Raw genomic sequence first — 21,479 nt, 5'->3', positions numbered from 1 at the left:
TATATTTCAAATCCATTCCAAATAGTCAATCTTTCTAGCTCAAATGATGACCAAATAAGTAAGAAGATCTCTAAAAATAACAAAACATTATTTTTAACAGAAATGCAAACCAAAACAATTGTTTTATTGTTTTATTTGAATCATAGAAAGAGCATTGTAACCGTTCAAAATTTACCACCAATTTACCATACTTATTTTTCTCGTAAATTAATTAAATAAGTTAATAGGGTCGCCATGTATATATAGAGATATAAGGGCGTCACATTTCCCAGATAGAATAGAGGGTGTTTGCTTGGGCTATATACAATACAATATACAATCTTCTGGGCCATATAGAATATATAGGGAATCATAAATGCCCTTCCCGAACAAAGCATAAATGCCCTTCCCGAACAAAGCATAAATGCCATGTCGGCTCGAGTGCCCCCCTCAACTAATCTACTAAAGTAGGGGGGCCTTTGAGAGGCCCTATCTACCTTAGGGGTAGAGCCCTATACATACATCTAGTTGGGGTGCCCATATAGTCATTCTTCCTATCTCCATTGTCATTCTTCCTACCTATACAGGGGGATGGGGTACTCTAAATCGTCCTGAGCTGGGATATCCTTTGTGGAGAGTCGAGTGTTGATCGAGATGCGAACTCGTGCTCCCCCTATATAGACGCTATAGGCAATCACTCATGTTATTATTTAAATAATTGCCTTCGCCGTTCATCATTAATTAATTATTCCCTAAGATTAATTATTTAATCCAGTTTAATTAAATAACCTTAGTCTCCAAATTCTCAAATAAATCAATTAAGTAAAATTAATTAATTGATTTAGGCTAATTAATATTTATTATTGTTCCCTGATATTTAAATCACACCATCATTGATCCTTTTCCATTTAAGTGTAGCCATTAAATCCATCTACATGGATTAAGATCTAAACTTGCCATAATTTGACATGTGTCCCCCCTCCTCCCATGCTCCCACATGTGTGAGCGTGCCACCACATCCCACTCCTTGCTCATACATGTGCAAGCAAGCACAATTGGAAGCATATTTGACTTTCACTTCAACCATCCTATGCTCCTATGTGTCTAAGCATGCTAACCTTATTGAGACCTTAGTCACTCATGTGTGAGCATGCTAGCTTGAAGGCATGCTAAGCCTCCATATCACCTCTTGACCTATCCCCACTCCTTTGCTCACACATGTGTGAGCATGCCTACCTCTTACACGTCATGCAACACTTGTCACATGACTACAACTTCAATCCATAACTCTAGCCCTCTATTAATCAATGCATCTTGGCTCTTGATTTTCTTCTTAAAAATCTATACAATCCCATTCCATTTCGACATATTCTATTTTAATATCAACATGTTGTTCTTTTGACCTATCATCATTCTATTCTACCATCTTGTTGTTGGTTTACTAAGCAACTACATCGTGCCATCACACATCATCACAAAGAGCACATCAAAGTGAAGCATTGGGTGCACTCCTTTTTTGCTTTTCCTTTATTGGAGAAGAAAAGGAAAAAACAAGGTAAAATGTTTCATTTGTTGCATTTGAATCTTTGTGTTTTCATCCTTGCTTTTTTTCCTTATCTTAAAGCATTTAGCTTGTTGGACAAGCAAACCTTTTAGTCTATCACTAACACTCAAATTTTATTATTGGCCTAATATTATGGCTCAATTTTCACTTCCATTTAATGTCGAGGGAAACTACTAAGTACATTTTGGGATTTAGAGGTGGAAATATATTTGTTTTACAAAGATAAATGAGAAATCTTGGGAGAACAACAATGCAAATTTTTGAAGAAATTTCATTATGTTGAAGTGCACAATTTAATTGTTAGATTTGAGGAAATAAAGATTGTACATAATTAAGAAATTGTTTGAAATTATTATTCAATTCAAAGTGTTCTTAATAAGTTGCCAAAGAGACTAATGCAATGAAGTGAAGTTCCATATATCACAGAATTGTCAAACACTTTTCTTGAACAAGCAACACACATATTGAATAAAAAACTAATGCCTAAAAGTTTCTCTTAATATTTAATAAACTTACTGTACTATATAAAAAAAGAAACATAATCGAAACCATATTATATTAATATTGTAATATTATATCTGTGTGCTTTCTTTTGTGCTTTTTTCCTTATCGTGAGACATTTAGCTAGTTGAACAAGCGAACATTAGAGTCTATCACCAACAAGCAATTTGCATCATTGATCCAATATTTATGGCTCAATTTGCACTTCTATTTAATGTTGAGACAAAAGATCAACTCAACGAAATGAAAATTGTACATAATTAAGAAATTAGTTGAAATTATTATTCAAGTCAACGTGTTTTTAATAACTTGTCAAAAAGACCAATATAATGAAGTGGAAATTCATATATAAATACATTGTCAAACCTCTCTTTAAATAAACTTTATTTTTGTGATGTTTAGATGCTGATAATATATTGTTGATAGTCTATGACTATGATAAGGATCATCACCTTAATTAACGTTGCTTTAATAGCAATAACAAACAAACAAAAATACTTAAAAAAATTGAAACAATATCATAACAACATTATCCATAAAATAACTATACAAACTTTATCATAACATTACATAACTCTTTTATTTAAAATTCACCAAATAATACGAAGTTAATTAATTACCTTATAAGTTTTTAAATTACTACTATATTTTCCTTAAAGACATGAGTCTCCCTATGTTTACTTCTTTCATTTTATATACCTAAGAAACTAGCCATATTGACCAACTTATCCTCTCTTTGAATAACAACAACATTTTTTACTCAAAATATCCACACACAAACTAAAGATAACAATAACCAATACAGAAAGAAATCTGCTAAATTTCAACTTGAAGTTTCTCCCAAACACACTTACCAACACTTCACCAAACCCCCAAAAAATGGTTAGAAACCCTACAGTACAGTACACTACACTGCACAGTCAATGGCTCACCAGCCACTGAAAGTGGCCTTCCATGTAAGCGGCAAAGGGCAAAAATGGGGCCCAAAGATAAAATAATGCACAGGAATGTTCCACAGTCCACAGATCCAGTTTACGAGAAATTATTTGAAATCGCAACCGACGCAGTTAAATCCCGCTAAATAACTCACACCGACAGCTCATAACAGAAGAAGCGAGCATACGCATAATAATAATTAATGGACGACGCCAAACAGTGAGGCGACGGGTCTCCTAATCACCGTCAATTCGACGACGGGTCACCGTCTTTCATTAATTACTTAACACGGTCAAAATCCCGATAAACCACTGGTATTCTGCTTTAGCTCGTGGCCGGTAAAAATGGCAGACGGAACTGGACACAAGAAGAATGCTGTTGAATTCTGAACCAGACAAATTGCGGTTTTACAAGTTTGAGAAGGCTTTGTAAGTTTTCTTTGGATCTATCGCTGTTTTAACCGTTTTCCGGCTGTCGTAATATCTTGTTTTGTCGCTTTAGTAATGGTTTAAGCTCACATGCTTTAGATTTCATCGCCGCGTAATTTGGAGTTTTTTAATAGTCTTCATTGTGAATTGCGCGGAAATTGGAATCTGTGTGTAGTTTCCCGCTGTCTGTGCAGATTTTGTTAGTAAGTTGTGATAAGTTTAGAGCTACATTCGGTGATTGTTCGTTTGGCTTTTGTTTCTTGCTGCCGTATTTAGATGCCTTTTTTGAAACATGGCTTGAGTACGAAATAATTTGACCGCTGAAGAGCACATTGTGGTTGACATATTTACTTGCAGAGTCCGTGGTAGGTGTGGGAGAATGAAAAGATGGGTTGCATTTTGGTTCATTAGTAGTTTTTGCCTAGTACAGAGCAGATCTGATAGTTATTTCTCGATTTTTTATGGCACCGGACTGTGGATTTAAATTTTTGGATTAATTTGTTGAATACAGGCTTATATCTCTCTTACGCTACGAAAAGAATTGTATTCTGTAAGATTTGTGGAGGATTTTCGTTCAGGTAGGTGGATGAAGCATGCTACTTAATACAGTGTGTACTTTAGGGATTGGTACCTGCGACCTCGTTAGCTATTTAGGACGTATTGCTCATTCATGCCTGGTACCAAGTACCAAGGCATTGGCTTTGTTTGAATCTGTCATTTTCTTCGCAATTTGACTTTTACCTTAAAATGTGATCTGGCCGACTTCCTGGAATTTGCATGCTGTTTATCGGTTAATAGAAGAAATTTGTGCTGTGCGCTTTGGGGAATTGAACCCGAGATTTCGTTTCTGGTTCAATGCTGGAGCTTGCTCCTGTAAGCCGGCATTTTGCCTTCTCGTTTTTGAGACTTGCTTCTGAGCCTTCACATTTCATTCGAGCTCGTGGAATGACATGGTGCATATTATCCCGCAGCTCGGCGATGGAATCGGTGCATTCATTTGGCACTTGAGCTCATCCAAATTTACGCGGTATTTTGCATACTATTTATGTTATTTTCGTGCCGTGTTGAATTGGTCATTCTCTCTGTTTGAAATTTGGGTATCGGTTTCTAGTGACAGCTCAAAACTGCGATGGATTGCCGTTTTCCTTGATTTGTAGGTGCAGGGCAGATCTCTCTTTTGTTAAAAAGAAAAAAAGATTGCTTGTTTTCTCCCGTTTTGAATCCTTTTATTTATGTTTTGAAATTTGCTGGTAACTTGCATCTAATCTCACCTGTTGAAAAATACGGCAATTTCATCTTTTGAAATATATTGTATAAGCAATGTTACTCTCTCGATATTATACATTAACCTATGTATTCGGGTTCAGCCTAGAAGATTTAGACCTAGAGCGTCGTTATGAAAGTTCTAATTACATTAGGGTTTAAGTTCATCTCGATTGACGTTGCATTGCATTATGTTTTCAATGATGAATGTGTCAATTTTTTGGAATTCGACTTTCAAACATTTTTATGACATTGTTTTGTATTCCCCATTCTGACAATATCAGTCAAGATGAAAAATACGGCAATTTCATCTTTTGAAATATATTGTATAAGCAATGTTACTCTCTCGATATTATACATTAACCTATGTATTCGGGTTCAGCCTAGAAGATTTAGACCTAGAGCGTCGTTATGAAAGTTCTAATTACATTAGGGTTTAAGTTCATCTCGATTGACGTTGCATTGCATTATGTTTTCAATGATGAATGTGTCAATTTTTTGGAATTCGACTTTCAAACATTTTTATGACATTGTTTTGTATTCCCCATTCTGACAATATCAGTCAAGATGAATCGATTTTGATTTAATTGGTTTGATATGACAAACGGGTTTTTCAGTCAATGGATGCTAGCGCCAGGGATTCTAGTCTTTATTTTTGTGATTATTTATTTACATTTCTTTTCTGTTTTTCATCTTATTTGAAAGTTACATTTTTTTAACCATTATTTTGTTTGTTTTTCTTTGCATGGGTTTTGAAGTCAATGGATGTTAGAACCAGGGCTTCCAGTCTTTATTTTCATTATAATTTATTGACATTTCTTTTCTGTTTTTCACCTTATTTGAAAGGTACATTTTCGTAACCAATATTTTGTTTGTTTTCTTTGCTTTGTTATAAGCTGTCCTGCTACGTTGTTTTGTGGCTCAGACCTTCAGATTGCATGCAAATAGGTTATATTAAGTGTTAACTTTTTGACTTGTACATAGTTTTGCTAGGAAATCAGTTTAACAGGGTGATTGAAAGCTTGTAAATGGAGCAGTGGGAGGCATAGGATACAATTTCTGGGTAATTTTATGTTAACAGTATGAGCTTTTTTGAGAGTTGTTTGCTTGGCAAGCTAGGTTCTTTTGAAAAAAACCTAGAGCTCATATTAAACTTCTGAGATTTTCAGAGTGCATATTTGTTGTAGACCTTATATGTTGAGTGGAAGAAGCCTTTTCTATAAGCCCTTTAATTTGCATGTGAATTTGTTTCTGATGCTTTTCTTTGGCATGTCTTTCACCATGTGGGCATGTGGCTAATTGAAGGCTAGTAGCAAGATTTTGTCTATGTATTTCAGAATCGAAGTACTAAAAAATTGCTACTAATTGTAAACTGTTGTTTCTTCCTCAACTTTGTAACTTATCCCTGGATTCGTTATTGACCCTTCTGGATGCATGTTTGTTGACAGTCCATGCCACTCCATTGGGAAGTTTTTTGATGAAACTTTGGCTTTAATGATTTGAGTAGATGCCACACTTTTGGGTGTTTTAAATTTATTCCCATTATATCTGTTTGTCTTCTATTCTTTCATAACCTTTGTTCTAACTCCTTTTACCCTTTACTGTAGAGAGCTGTGAAAGTGACCGATTCTGGCATAATTAAATAGAAGGCAGCTTTGAAATTACTGAGATGCAATTGGGGCTTGAGAAGAGGACACAGTTTCTGTGCAAGCTGACTCTTTCATCACCTAATTGCATACAAACATAGTCAAAGACTTTATCTAGCAATGGTTCTTGGAATTAGATCAAAAAGCAAGAGAGAATCCTCTCTCCATGTCAATTTTGCAATCCATTTGCAGGAGATCAAGCCCTGGCCACCATCCCAATCCTTGAAAGCCCAAACACCAGTAATATTGCACTGGGAAAGGGGTGATAGACACGCTGGAAGTACAAGAAGGGTTGTACCTCAAGTAGGGCCAGGCATTGGCAATGGTAAAATAGTGTTTAATGAATCCTTTTTACTCCCTGCTACTCTATTTAGAGAGTCCAGTGATAAAGGTAGGAATTTACCAGATGGTGAGAAATATCAGAAAAAGTGTTTAGACTTGAACTTATATGAGAGTAAAACTGAAAGAACTGTAAAAGGGCAACTTTTGGGAAGTGCTGTTGTAGATCTAGCCCAATATGGCATTCTTAAAAGCTCTACTACTATTAGTGTTACTCTCAAATTAAAGAGAAGCTACAGAAATGCAGTTCAGCCATTATTGTTCTTGAGCATTGGTCCATATGACAGGAATAGTTCAACTGATGTCCTTGACACTGAGAGAGTACAGGCATGTGTAAGTTCTAGTACTTCCCCAAGGCATTCGCATTCAAGTAGGACTTCCTTGGGCAAAAATAGTAGGGATGAAACATTAATGAGTGATGATGGTGCAGAGGAGGCAGAAATTGCGTCCTTCACTGATGATGATGAACCTTCTTCTTTTCATTCTTTATCACCCGATTCTATGTCTGCATCAGAAGCAAAACTAAATTCACCTTCCACAAAATTGGAGCATAGTTTGCAAGTTCAACAAGTGGAGGAAGAGGTATTTATCTATGCATAAGCTGGTGTCGAGTATCTGAAATTTGTCTATTTTATTGCAAGGATGTTTGCAATTGTACTTGTAGCCCTTTAGTTGTGTGCATAGTCTAATACGTGCAACTGCAATACCAAGTTACAAAGCAGTCAAAGTTTATATGCTTGTGCAATAATTTGTGTGTACTGTACGTATCTTAGTAATTTCATTCAGCATGATATGGCAGCTTGTGCTTTCTGAAACATTGGGTGCTATTATTTGGACTTTCAAAACAGACATGCAATCTTGATGTCATCATAATGCATAGTTTTCATACAAATACATAGAAGATGTTACACGTCAAGGTTAAAAGTATCAGAGTTACATATAAATTATGAAGAACTGTTAAGCGCCCTGGTTTCATGATTTTTTCTTATTTATCTTGAGACATTGGGTTGTTTAAGCTTATTGATTACATATATAAGCTTAAGGCATTTGAGTAACTTTTATCCACGATAAACCATGTTTGATTTGTTTTTTCAAGGAAAGATGTGTATTTGATGTAATGTGGTTATACATTTTTTACTTCTTTTGTTTGTTTATTGAATCATTTGTAATGGGAAGTTCATGTCTCAACATGTGCTTTTGACCTTTCGACTTAAAGGGATGTTCTTGACCCTTCAACTTTTTTACAGATACAGAATATGTTTGTTTTATGTGTTGGGTATTTGGGGGTTACATTCTTGGTGAAACCTAACATTTCGAATGGAAAAATGGAGCTGTTTCAACTTCCCACAACAGCTATAATGACTCCCCCCGAGAGTTATATAATGTTTCCAGACTCTCTTTGTATGCACATTAAATGCTTTCTATCCTTGTTTCCATATTTTCATGGCTATTGAATGCTCGAATGTAAGCTTATTTTTTAGATGCTGTATCTAAATGTAACATTTGGTAATTGTTACAGTTCAATTTAAACTTTATTAATGAAATACATGTTATAGTAGTCAAGTCAAATTTTTGAAGAGTTTGTAATATGACCATATTCTGTGTCTAGTATAATGTAGATGATTATATTTCAATAGTTTACTATTATTTGTACCGAGGAGGAGTTTTAGTCCCAACCCAGACATACCCACTTCATCCTTCTGTGTCAGATTGCACCAACTTCAATCTCTTAGCGAATCATGGACTTCCTGTCTTTCAAATCATTTATGAATGTTTTCTGGAATTAATTGTAATGGCAAGCTAGCATCTCTACCTTTTTTTTTGAACAAATTTTGTTTCAGTTACTAAAAGACAGTGTGATTGCAGCCTGGAGGTGTTGATATCAATTCTGAAAGGGTTCAGAAGGCTTCAGTTTCATCTCTAGAAGCATTTCCAGCTAAAACACCATTATCATCATCCTCATCCAAGGGAGCTCTTTCTCGAGATGGTACTACCTTGTATGCATCCTCTTCAGATGTTTCTTCTGGTCCTGGTAGCCCTGAAAATGAAGACACTATAATTCTTGGTTCTTCTGGAACTAGATCACAACAATTATTTACCGAGAGTCGTGTTTTTTCCCAAATAAATTTTTCGTTTTCCCCATATAATGAGCACAAAGGTGAAGAGCAGACTGTTGCTAAGATTGCAGATGGAAATAAAGTACCACCTGATTTGAATGAAGAGATTAATAATGTTGTAGGAGGTGGTGGAAATGGTGAATATGGAGATTTAGGAAATTATAGAACAGAAGAACCAGATGTAAATGCAACACATGATGCAAAAGAGGGCTTGGATGGAAAAATTGAGAAGGAAGCCACAAAAGCCAATGTTAAGACTATAATCAATGCCTTTGACGTTGCAGCAGATGAAAAACTTCCAGAGGTGAAGAAGGCAGAGAAGAATAAGGGAGGAAAAGATAGTAGAGAAAGCACCGGAGGAAGTTATTTAGTAGGAGACCTAGTATCAGATCAAAGGCAATCAGAGACAACAAAATCTAATGTGAATGATGGAAAAAGTGCATATGAAGCAAATGTTTTTGGTTCAAGAATAATGACCCTTGCAGAGGAGGTGGATATGCAAACACCAGTACCGGAATCTATGGTAGAAGAAGAAGCACCAAAGCAATTGCCAGGAGGGGTTCAAGCAGTGGAAATCTCACTGGATAATATTGCACAGCAAACAAAGGCTGAACAAAAAGAAGGAAGCTACCAGTCGGTGGATATTTGGACTCGGTTGGCAAAGCCAACCATGGATAAACCAGTTAAACAGACATCTAAATCATCTCGAGATACTTCCAAAAAGACCCCCAAAGCTGGTGCAGAGGTGAGAAATGGAGGCAAAAATGGTTCTGGAGTACGGGTAAAGTCTATACAAGATAGCAAACCCAAGAATTTGAAGGTTTCTACCAAGTCAATTTCTGACACAGAAGACATAAATCCTGCAGTGGAACTTGATGATAAATTTATAGAAGAAGTAAAGGAAATTAATGTTTCTGAAATTGCATCTGGTAATAATGGAAATGGTGCAATGGAGGAAAATGATGTAAAATCTGATGAAAGATTTTCCAAAGAAAACATGAAAATTATATTTGCAGAGGCAAGGGCTGCTGTTGCAGATGAGAAGGTCAAGCAAATGGAGTCAGAAATTGAAAAGCTAGAGGGTGAATTGAGAGAAGCTGCTGCTATCGAGGCTGCTGTGTATTCTGTAATTGCAGAACATGGGGGTTCATCTCATAAGGTTCATTCTCCTGCTCGACGTCTGGCAAGGCTTTATATTCATGCATGCAAGCATTGGAGTCAAGACAGAAGAGCAGGTGCTGCAAGAAATACAGCCTCTGGGCTTATCTTGGTTGCAAAAGCCTGTGGGAATGATGTTCCAAGGTAATCTGGCACCTGAGATCTAACTGAAATGCATGGCCATCTTTAATGAAAATATTAATGAAAGCTGCATATGTTATTGGATACTTAAGTAGTTAATAGTTTCACATTAAGGGAAAAACAGTAAGCTGCAAGAATTGTTGCTTTTGATTGACACTCACTCTAAGTTCTTGTAACTTATAATGAGTTGTTTCTGCTTGAATGTATAGATCTATTGGATGATTCCTTTCTTTTTGTTTGTATAATTATCTGCCCACCTTCCAAATTCCGAGTTTGGCTAGTCATAGATCATTATTTTAATGTTCTTATTATTTGCATTTTTCGTCTTAGCTAAGAAAACAGGATGAGTAACCCACAAAATGTCTGTGATAGAAGCTTAAGAACTTTTTGCATTTGCAGGATGTGCATAGAATTGTTGACAATCTTGTGATCTCCTTTTCTAATTTGGTAGAGTGTTCTGTTGTCTATCTAGCATTTAAATGAACTGTAAAAGCATTACACATATAGATGGCTGTTAACCTGTTTTCTTTTCTCTGTTGTAGCTGATTGCTTTGTTAAGCCCCTTTTGCCTTCATTCCTCCTCGTGATAATGATGTTTAGGCAATGGAATTCTCAGGGTTTGATTATTTAGGATGTAATATCCAAACTCAGACAAAATTAGATGGTCCTCCAATATTTTCTGTGATGATTCTTTAGGCCCCTGTGAACCATTCTTGGTAGATTTTAGTTGAACAGAATGCTCTAAATTTGCTCCAACAAATCAAAATGTTGTTTGTTGTGTTTCTCCTGAATTTATAACGGTTCTCTTTGTACAAGGTTTCTTATCTATTTCCATTTCTTCTTTCAAAGAAGCATTCTCCATGCTAACTCATAGTGGGTGGATGTATATCGTGAATCTTGGTTTCATTCTTCAGCGTTACAAAAACTGTTGCTGCAACTTATCCAGCATTTTTTAATTTTTTCAGTTGTTAAATATCTTCTTGACAGTTGTTCTTTTTTAGACAATCCTCCTCTTGGTTGGTCATTTTTGGGAATATTTTTGATAAATTGGCTTACTCATGGTATGTTAAACCTGAAAGGTGGATTCACCTGTCTAGTGTTGGTTTAGAGATATAATTTAAGTTCTTCAAGCTTATCTTCTTCAGAAGGATTTTTAAAGGCCTATGCTTATGCACATACTCACAAACATCATCACTCTGTTGTGGAATTTGTAGGTCTTGTAATTCTCATCTCATCTACTATAGCAGGAAATGCTTTATCATCTAAAATTTCATGGAAGAGCAAAAAGTAGAATCCATATATCTGCATTGTGGATATAATCTCTTTGGTTGGATCAAAGCTAATGCCTAATCTCATAAAGATCCCAGCTCCACTAAAAAACGAAAATCACTCTGGAATACTTTCTTCCAATATGCCTAATAAGATGAGGTGAAAATCAACTGATATTTTTCAATGCTTGTTATTTTAAACCCTAGGTATGTTAACCAGATTTATCTAATTGATTATGCCCTAGGTTGTATTCAGATTTGCAGTATATTAGTAAACCAACATAGATTAAATTGTGCTCTAGATTGTAATCAGATTTGCAGTATGTTAGGAAACCAACATAGATTAAGTTGTGCCCTAGATTGTAATCAGATTTGCAATATTTAGTAAGCCAACATAAATCAGAATTAGAACAGAAGACAAACAAGCATACCCTGGGAAAACCTCCAAGGAGGAAAAACCCAGCATGAAAGACCCACAGGTCAGATTATATATTCTCCTCTAAAATATAAGTACAATACTTAGCTCTAATCTGATCTTCACATATCAGATCTGTCCTTGTATGCTTCAATGTCTTGCATCAAAATCTACTGTCCCTTTGGACAATTTCGCACCAAGCTGAATAAGTTCGCACTTTTCCTTAAGTTCGCACAGCAGAGCTAAATTGCCTTTTTGATATGATTAAACTTGATAAAATGACTTGCAAATTGTCATTTACTTATATGCATCTTTATTCCTTTTAAGTCAGCCTCCTTGTAAGTCGGCCTCCTTATTATTTTTGGCGCTAAAGTTATTTTGGAATTTATTTAGCGTGGCATGGTGAATAAGGATGGGGTCATGTTATTTTAGGGTAGGACCCGGTCCTAAAAGGGGTTCAGATGTTGCCTTAAGGCAATCCGAACCCCTACACCCCTAGTTACAATCAACAATGCTGACATAATCTTTTTGTTTTGAATTTATGCCAATGCTGTAAGTCTCATGAAGAGACCATCTCAATTGAAAAAATCAAAAGACTGACCGTAGAATGAATACATTCTTCCAATCTGCCAAACATAAGGTGGATTTCAACTGCTATTTTCCAGTGATGACATGTTTGCTATATCAAAGCCATCTCCGATTACCCATTTCTCATGAAGGGACACATTAAAACATCTTTGCTCATATTTTATGAGTCACTCTGCGACTATTTAATGCTCTTTTTGATTATTGGTTTGGAATCAAAGATCAGTTAGCATACAGTGCACTATAAGTTGTCAAGGTTGAGCTAAAGGTTTGGTTGGTTCATTTCAACAGTATGGCTCTGTAAGGTTTACTTTTTCTCTTACTAAATATGGGCTGCATTGAACACTAGCATTTTTGAAGACTAATGTTGTAGCATCTTAGAGGCTTACTTTTAAGTCAACAGTAAAACATTAAAAAAGTGAAAAACTCATTCTGGGCATCGGGCTGGCTGGTCCATCAAAGATTATGCTTCAGCAATATTTATTCTATTCTGTTTGAAAAGGCTGCATGATATTAACTCTGATGGGAGGATACTTTTCTTTTCTTGGAGAAGCCCTCAATCTTGTGATGGTCATCTTGAGCAATATTTATGTTTTTAATCTCAAATTCAACCAAGAAAATTTGCTTTAACCTGTTAACAAATGAACAGTGTCTAACTCACAATTTGGGGTATTCAAGATGCTCTTGAGCAGAAGGGAAGTTGCTGCAGGCTAAGATTCTGGTAAATAGTTATTTGTCATCTTTGGTAATTATTTACTTAACATAGAGATGCACGTGCTCTGAATTCGAAATACCTATTGGAAATTGATTTTCAAATGGTTAAAAGTTAACATGGAAATCGAAATTCCTTTTAATTTGTCCTTTTTGACTTTCTATGTCAACATCTAAAAGTTCACTGTATTATTGGTAGATTATTACAAATAATTTTACAGCTTTACGCTTTTGTTGACAGTTCAAATTTCTCATGTGTTATACCTATTTAGAACTATAATTCATTTACATTGGATGCAATAATATTTTCAAGCATCTTGAATAAGAGTTTATTTTGTTTTTGATATGTTGTGAGAATTGGTCTGAAGAGCGATGCAATGCCAAAACTATTTAAGAATTGCTTTGTCATAAATTATTGGTTAATCCTTCTGTGTTTGCTTGGATGTGCAGATTAACCTTCTGGTGGTCAAATACGGTTGTTTTGCGGGAGATAGTCTCCCAGTCTTTTGACAGCTCCCAATTATCGTCCCCGGTTTCATATTCCAATGGGTCAAATGGAGTGAGGAAAAACCAGAGAGTGTCCTTTTCTCAGAACTCCAGGAAAAGTCTTACTAAACAAGAAAGAGAAAAGCTTAGTCCAAAAAAGAAGTTAAATGACTGGGGAGAAACACAAACCTTTATAACTGCATTAGAAGAAATTGAATCATGGATATATGGAAGAGTCATTGAATCTGTTTGGTGGCAGGTAAACATTCTTTTGTCTTTGCCAATTTCCTTAGCATTGTTCTCTTTTACTTAAATTTTGTTGTGGGTTTTGTTCAATTTATTAGGTTTTGATCTGATATCTGTTGTATTGCAGACCTTGACTCCTTATATGCAATGTCCAACTGACGTGACATTTAAGGAAAATAGGAGGTTAAACTCAAGAAACAGCTTTGAAAAGTTACTTGGCCCTGAGCTTGGTGATCGTCAGCAGGGAAAATATTCCATAGATCTTTGGAAGAAGGCTTTTTTGGATGCCTTTCAGAGGCTTTGTCCTGTTCGAGCAGGAGGCCATGAGTGTGGGTGCTTAATTGTCCTATCAAAAATGGTATTATGTTGTACTTTGTTAACTTTTAAGTTTTAAGCTAAGTTACCGGTTCGGGTTCGGGTTCGGATTCGGGTATGGATTCGCGGATTCGGCAAAAAAAAAAATTCTTGGGTACGGGTATGGTTTCGGCCGTACATATATATATATATATATATATTTTAATTATATATATATACCCATACATTATATATATGTTCAATATATACAATCCATACAAAAATAAAATATACAATGTGACTGTCCATACATAAATCATAAATCATAAATCCTAAATCCATAATTGCCAATGCCAATAAATATTCATATATCGCAAATGTAATCAGTAAACTAATAACTAAAGTTTAATATCATATTCATAATTTGCAAAAAAGATAATATTCAAGTTTCAAGTCTTTTTTAAAAAGTCATAAAGGGGCGAATTAGAGTGTATTTATAAAAAAACTATTTTAAAAAGTTTTTTTTTATTGTTTTTTTGACCCGTGGGCCCCATTTTTTGGAAACCACGGGCCTGGGTTCACGTGGGTTCTCTTGGGTTCGACCTGGGTTCCACCTGGGTCCTTCCTAGGTGGCCGGGTTCCTTGTGGGTCTTGCGAGGGGCGAATTAGAGTGTTATTATAAAAAAACTATTTTAAAAAGTCTTTTTTTATTGTTTTTTTGACCCGTGGGCCCCATTTTTGGGAAACCACGGGCCTGGGTTCACGTGGGTTCTCTTGGGTTCCACCCGGGTCCTTCCCAGGTGGCCGGGTTCCCTGTGGGTCCCATTTTTGGGAAACCATGGACCTGGGTTCACGTGGGTTCTCTTGGGTTCGACCTGGGTTCCACCCGGGTCCTTCCCAGGTGGCCGGGTTCCCTGTGGGAAGGACCCGGGAGGAACCCAAGGAGAACTCGGGGAGAACCAGGACTGGGCAAGAACCAGAATCCGGACCCAGGCCAAAAGGGGAAGAACCGGTATCTTAGGTTTTAAGGAAAAATTACTGTGATGATACTAGTTACTTTAAATAAACACCTTAAATGTGTATAATTGAGATCAGTAATGTAAATTAAATGTTTCTACATTAAATTTAAATTATTAATAAAAGTTAAAGGATGCACATATACCTGGACTAAATATCCGATTCTTTATGCCAAAATATTTAATACCAGTGTTTGGCAGTTGGAGAAAAATGCATGTGACAACATGAATTATGCTGATATTTGGAAATGGTCAGACAACCTAAAATGCTCACGTGGATTGATATATGGAAAAATCAGTAAACATTTAGAATATTAAAATTTTTCAAGAAATATGTTTGTATCTATGTTAATATGATACCATACATGACAAATTTTAAAAACATAGAAAATGTCTCCAGGATAGCATCTATCATGGTTTTAAAATTTGGTGGATGCCATCTATAGCATCTATCATAGTTACTTCCTGATTTTCTGGTTAGTCAAGCTTCTAGTGTGTACTCTCTGGAAACTCTCTAGTTAGTAGAAAAATCTTTAAAAAAAAATTCATTGCCATGGATTTGAATAAATTTTCAACAATTTTTCTAGCTATGCATTCTCAAAATTCATTTCTTATGTTTTTAAATAGTAATTTTCATGTTATTTAAATTTCTTTTATGAAGTTTAATATATTTTTATTTGTTGTGTTTTTGGCTGAGTTTAGAGTCTGATTCAAAAGTTTAGGCTGCTGAGTTCAAGTCTTAAAACTATGGCGTCTAAATGCACAATTCCAGCAATCAATTTCGGACTGTTCTGCAAGATACTTAAAATATATGCTTGCTTAGTGAACAACCCATCTGTGATTAATTCTCCAATGTCATGATAATGTACGATTGTTATACTATGGCTTCACAATCCTAGTGCATGATAATGTATGCCAAAACATTAGATTATCATTATATCAAATAAGTGGTATTTTACTATATGGTGGTTTTTTTTAAAATCCCGAAGAACCTTTTTCATACATCAAGAATCAAAATGCACTTTCTGTTGTAATAGATATAGAAAAGTTGAAAGACTTGTAGAGTAAAAGTGGTCGGCAAAACAGGCCTGTATCTATCTGAACTTTTTACCATTTGGTATCTTTATGGAAGGTTTGATTGGAGGTGTTAGAGCTTTGGTTTGAACCTGAATTCTTTTGGTAAGCCAAAACTGTCTGTACTGAATGCTGAACCTGATATTTAGTTTTGTATTTTTCATAGTTCCACAGTTTCGTAATGGGCTTGAATTGTTTTGGCAGGTCTATACTGAATACTGAACCCAATTTTTAATTTTGCTTTTTTGTCGTTCCATGGAGTTCTGGAATAGGGGGATGGTAGGGCAGAGGCTTGAAATTTGGGGACAGTAGGTGTATACATTTAACCAGAGCAGGGGCTGGGGATCAGGGATGGTGCCCCTTGGTGCATTCCTTGTAGTTGTTGCAGTACGTGGCAGGGTTGAGGTGCAGAGCTCCTGCTGCCAAGCCCCGTTTAAGGCCTTCAAGACCACATGAATCTTTATGGCATACTTCATCTTTCATAATTTAATCACTATGTTTTCAACTTTCCTCTAACATCAAGTCCTCACTATTTCTTGGACCAAATCTTCATATTCTTCAGAGAACTAATGGCGATGTTAGAGAATTGGACTGGTCTAAATGATTAGCACTATGCAGTTGAGGACAAGAATATTGCCACTTTTGAATCTTTTTAAATATTTGAACAGCAACATCCTAAAGTTAAGATAAGAAAGCGTGGATCTGAGTAAACAAAAAATATTAACAGCTGTTTTAATAGTCTATTTTGCCTTAAATACCATGTAACTATCCCTTCTTTCTTTCAAGGTGAACCATTTGTATATGCCATCATGCTGTCTGTCTGTTGATCAATCAAAATCGTTATCATGACATAGTGAACTTGTTGAGATGATTGGCAGTTTCAGGGACATTTGAGAGACTTGTGGAAGTACCTGAGCTGTCCTGGGATACCCTGGTGTTCTCCCAATGTCTTCATCAGGAGGGATTTCATGCAAATGTCTGCTCTTTGAGGGAAACATCCTGTAGACATCTCTTCCCTGGTGGTGATGGCAGGGGGATGTTCCCCCGGTGTCTCTGTCCCCAGGGGATGTCTCTTTCTTTGAAATGGCAGGTCTTGGGGGGGGGATGTGGCCCTGTGGAACACTTCTTTTTTAATTAAAAAACATAAATAAGCAAAATAACAGTTGAGAAGACTGAGCATACCACCACTAGAGTAAGATAAATGTTAAGATTTATTATCCCTTGAACAATGTGGAATAATCTCATTTTATTTATTTTTATTTTTATTTCTCACCCTGTTGTGTTGCACATAATTTAATCTTGTGACTACTCTAAGTGATAGTTTTTGTAGATATATTTGTAATATTTGCCTCAATTTTTTGAACATTTTTCCCTACTCTTTTCAAAGATAGAGTTTCAAAAGTTTCCCTTACACAATCCTACAAAACTTTTTGAATGTAGTGACTCTATTAGTTTTTGTAGATGTAATATTTGCCTCATTTTTTTGAATATTTTTCCCTACTTTTTCCAAACTTCAAAGTTCGTGAGTTCCAAAAATTTCCTTTTCACACTTCTACAAAACTTTTTGAACGTAGTGACTGCATTTAGAACAGGGCTTTTACATATGCAAACTGTTTCTAGGATAAAACCCACAATAAAGATCAAAACCCACAATATTGCGCAACACACCCAATGTTTATGCTTGCTTTATGAAACAACTATATGCTATTCTTGTATAACTGTCAGAGCTCAGTATTGCTATGGCTTTCATATATTACAGCAGGAAATGTGTATTTATCATATACAGACAGTGCTTAATCTTGATATGAATCTTCTGTGTGCTGCAGGTTTTGGAACAGTGTGTAGCTAGACTAGATGTGGCCATGTTCAATGCTATACTACGTGAATCAGAAGGAGACATGCCGACTGACCCCATATCAGATCCGATAACTGATCCTAGTGTTCTTCCCATACCTGCTGGCAATCTGTGCTTTGGTTCCGGAGCACAGCTAAAAAATGCGGTATGTTTTTGTTACACTAAGTGTTCTTGTACTAATTCTTAAATTGTGCCAGTCATATCTGTATGCTTTTGTATTTTGTTATGTTGTTGGTTCTGGTTCAGTTGGTTTGGGTTCATTGATTTGTTTCTTGGATCTGGCAAATGGATCAGCTCTGTTATCATGAATATTAAGCAATATATTACATGGGCATACAAGCAGAGGGGTTGAATCTCATTGCAACTTACAGATGGCAATGGAATTCAAATACGTAGAAATATTTGATATGAGATTTTGGATATATAGACAGATGGCTGTGGAATTAAAATATATAGAAATGTTTATTATGAGATTCTTGGATGTCGACGCTGAAGGTGCAGGCGGCAGGTTTTGGACCACAGATGATTGATTTTTGTTTGACAAAGGACATAAATTTATGATTGGATATTCCTCTGCCCCTTTCGATTGGATATCTCTGTCCCTTTTTGAGTGGACTTCAGGTGTATCTTGCCTGTAGAAACTACTTTTTTCAGATATTCATATACACAAGTGTTGGAAAGGTGCCTTGATCCCATTTAGTCTCATCGTTTTTAGCCTGAGGTGGATGCCATTTGATTTTTTTGTGGGCAAAATGTTCGAAAATAAATCACCTACATTGCAGCCTGTTTGGGGTAAATTATGTTATGGAAGTTATGAGATTTTCTTTGATGCTATTGTAAGGGAAATACTGGTTTATGCTTGTGAGAACTATAGTACTTTTGCTGCATTGGAAGGGTAAATCCTATTTGATTAGATGCATTATCTTCTGTTTAATAATGTAAAGATGAGCATTATTAAAATGCTTAAAATTTTCCTGTGCAGGTAGGTAACTGGTCTAGGTTGTTGACAGACCTGGTTGGAATTGATGCAGAGGACACGACTCAAGAAGATGCTGACCCTCAGGAGGGTAATCTTGAGGATGTAGAAGCATTGTTAAGTTCTTTCCCTCTTCTAAATGCAGCCAGTGACTTGCTGATGCTTCCAAAGGATATGCTCATGGATAAGTCCATTAGAAAAGAGGTAGTCTGTTTGTGCTGTGAAATTGAGAGGAAACTGAGAAGCCAAATGACCCTATAAATACTATTTAGAATTTATTATTTCTTTCTTGGACGATTTGACATGATTTTTCTCTCATGTTCCTCTTTTTCTTAGAACTGAAGAGCATCTGTTAAATATATAACTTTATTGCTAACTTTAGAACATTATTCCGATGAGCAGGTTTGTCCTGTACTCAGTTTACCTCTGCTAAAGCGCATTCTTTGCAACTTTATCCCTGACGAGTTCTGTCCTGACCCTGTACCATTACAACTGATGGAAACACTAAATGCTGAGGTAAGTTTTATCATGGCAAAGTCCAACCATTGAGAAGAACAAGTTACGATTTTCTTAGAGGGTATAAAATGATGTGAATTGCTTTCCTTCTCATTTCCAACTTGGTTAATCTGAACTGTCTATTTTATACTATGTAAAGAGAAACTAATGTAATTGTTTAAATTGCCCATATGTAACACCCCAGTTCTAGGTGTATGATGCTTATAGCTTTTTAATCTGCCATGGAAAAATGTGTATGTCGCAGATACCTTTGGAGCGGCGTTTGCAGAGTGAGGAAGATTCAGTTTCTATTTCTCTAGTTTCTGCTCCTTTCATTAAGTACTCTCCACCACCAGCATCATCAGTCAGAGAGAAGATCGGAGGTGCAAATGATATCTGCCTTGGAAGAAGTGCATCTGTTGTTTTGAGGAAGGGTCATACCAGTGATGATGAACTAGATGAATTAGAGTCACCGCTTTCCCTGTTAGTAGAAACAGTGCCTGCCATCACTCCTCAAATGAACAAAGTGCACAGTAATGGAAATTCTGGAGGAAATGTGAAGCAGGCCACCATCAAGACAGGGGTAAACAGACGCTATCAACTGCTTCGAGAGGCATGGACTGAGAAATGATGAAAGGGATATTGGATAACAAGTTTTAGCTTTTCTAATATTTTTTGGCCTGAATGTATAGTTTGAGGGTAATTTTGAAATGCCTTTCCAGATGCATGATCTCCGCTTGGATTTAGTTATCATTCTTTAATATGAAGATGCGGATTTTATTGTAGATATATATATGTAACATCATAAATCTAGGACAGATAAGAATTAGGTTCAGGATCAAAGAGGAATTGAAAAATGTTACAATAATTCGAATGAACATTAATTCTCAATTCTACTTCATTGAGTGGAATTACCGGTCTTATTTCCAGCAAAGCTCTATTAATTCTTGGGAATTGTTGTTTACAATTTTTTTTACAACTCTATTTACACAGATCACTTGTTTGGTATACATTCGTGTAAGACTTGGCTATGGAGATAGCCATCCAAGATCTAGATGCCTAATGGAAAGATCAATATGACAAGAATCAATTGTATTCTCAAATAATGTAAATAGAATGGATGTCCAATGTATTAGAGGCCCTTGGTTATTGTAATGGTGCAAAAGTGACCCTGCAAAGGGAAAAAATATGTTCCCTTGAGAGCCAATTTCACAACATCCGGACAACAGTCTTCGGTCTAGATTTGAGCATCTCGGTCAAGGACAATAGCGCAACGTGCGGACGTTTGTGTGGTGTGTTGTAGTTTTGTATGAACTTCTAACAGATAAGAATCAGAAACGCCAAAACCCAACTCCATGTTTTGAATAATCTGCAAAACCCAAAAATGAGAAATGTGACAACAAATGCTAGATAATATGGAAATGAATAAATGAAATAAGACATAAACATACCCTTGTGCGGTTGAATGCCTTTAAGAAACTTGAATGCACACAAAAGAGGAGAAATGTTTGGGGTTGTTTGGAGACTTGCCTTAGTCAAGTACTTGTTTTGGTGTTTTCACCTTCACAATAGCTAGATAGATAGATAAAAATGTAAATAGAAAAGATAAATGATTTGGCAGATAAGGGATGTGATGAATCTTCAAGATGTTCAAAGATGAGAGAAAGATATTATTAGCAAGGTTTGAGAAAGCCAAGAGAGTTGCAAAAGATTTTTGTGAAAGCTTGAAAGTGTTGTAGCAAACTAGAGATTTATGTAGCAAGCATGAGAGAGCAAGTGAAAGTTGTGAGAGCTGAGAGAACAAGAGAGAGAGCTAGAGAGATTGTCTAAAGGAACTAAAGAAATTGAATGGAGAAAAAATATAGATATAAAATGAGAGAATAGGAGGAAAAATAGGGTTGACAAGTCGTTTTGGAAGATTCTGAGTCTTTTTTTATCGACTTGGGCAGGTGATAAGTATTGAAACACTCAAAATCGACATATGAA

The 21,479-nt window shown here is 35.9% G+C and overlaps 1 protein-coding gene across 3 annotated transcripts; it reads left to right on the top strand.

The window, feature by feature from the left end:
- The first annotated feature begins 3,628 nt into the window (after positions 1-3,628).
- On the top strand, positions 3,629-20,394 carry LOC131034999 (uncharacterized). 3 transcript variants are annotated; one of them, XM_057966631.2, is made up of 11 exons: positions 3,629-3,773; positions 3,920-3,986; positions 4,207-4,435; positions 6,279-7,238; positions 8,523-10,075; positions 13,502-13,796; positions 13,911-14,141; positions 17,994-18,167; positions 19,005-19,202; positions 19,401-19,514; positions 19,759-20,394. In XM_057966631.2, exons 4-11 carry the CDS (start codon positions 6,438-6,440, stop codon positions 20,122-20,124), a joined length of 3,732 nt encoding a protein of 1,243 aa, XP_057822614.1. In that variant the 5' UTR covers positions 3,629-3,773; positions 3,920-3,986; positions 4,207-4,435; positions 6,279-6,437; the 3' UTR covers positions 20,125-20,394. The 3 variants fall into 3 exon arrangements, with proteins under 3 accessions (XP_057822614.1, XP_057822613.1, XP_057822615.1); XM_057966630.2 differs by lacking the exon at positions 4,207-4,435; XM_057966632.2 differs by lacking the exons at positions 3,629-3,773; positions 4,207-4,435 and having other exon boundaries at positions 3,796-3,986.
- Positions 20,395-21,479: the final 1,085 nt, after the last annotated feature.

Source organism: Cryptomeria japonica, chromosome 4 (assembly GCF_030272615.1).
Source record: "Cryptomeria japonica chromosome 4, Sugi_1.0, whole genome shotgun sequence".
NCBI classification, from domain to species: Eukaryota; Viridiplantae; Streptophyta; class Pinopsida; order Cupressales; family Cupressaceae; genus Cryptomeria; species Cryptomeria japonica.
Note: the sequence above shows the minus strand (reverse complement) of the source record. Positions and strands in the feature narration are given on the sequence as shown.

What these genes read in the sequence shown, in the direction of transcription:
- LOC131034999 (XM_057966630.2), top strand. Translation starts at nt 6,438, where the DNA reads ATGGTTCTTGGAATTAGATCAAAAAGCAAGAGAGAATCCTCTCTCCAT. An exon ending in TGTGGGAATGATGTTCCAAG is followed by an intron (nt 10,076 to 13,501) that starts GTAATCTGGCAC and finishes TTGGATGTGCAG; the next exon opens with ATTAACCTTCTGGTGGTCAA. An exon ending in GAGCACAGCTAAAAAATGCG is followed by an intron (nt 18,168 to 19,004) that starts GTATGTTTTTGT and finishes TTTCCTGTGCAG; the next exon opens with GTAGGTAACTGGTCTAGGTT.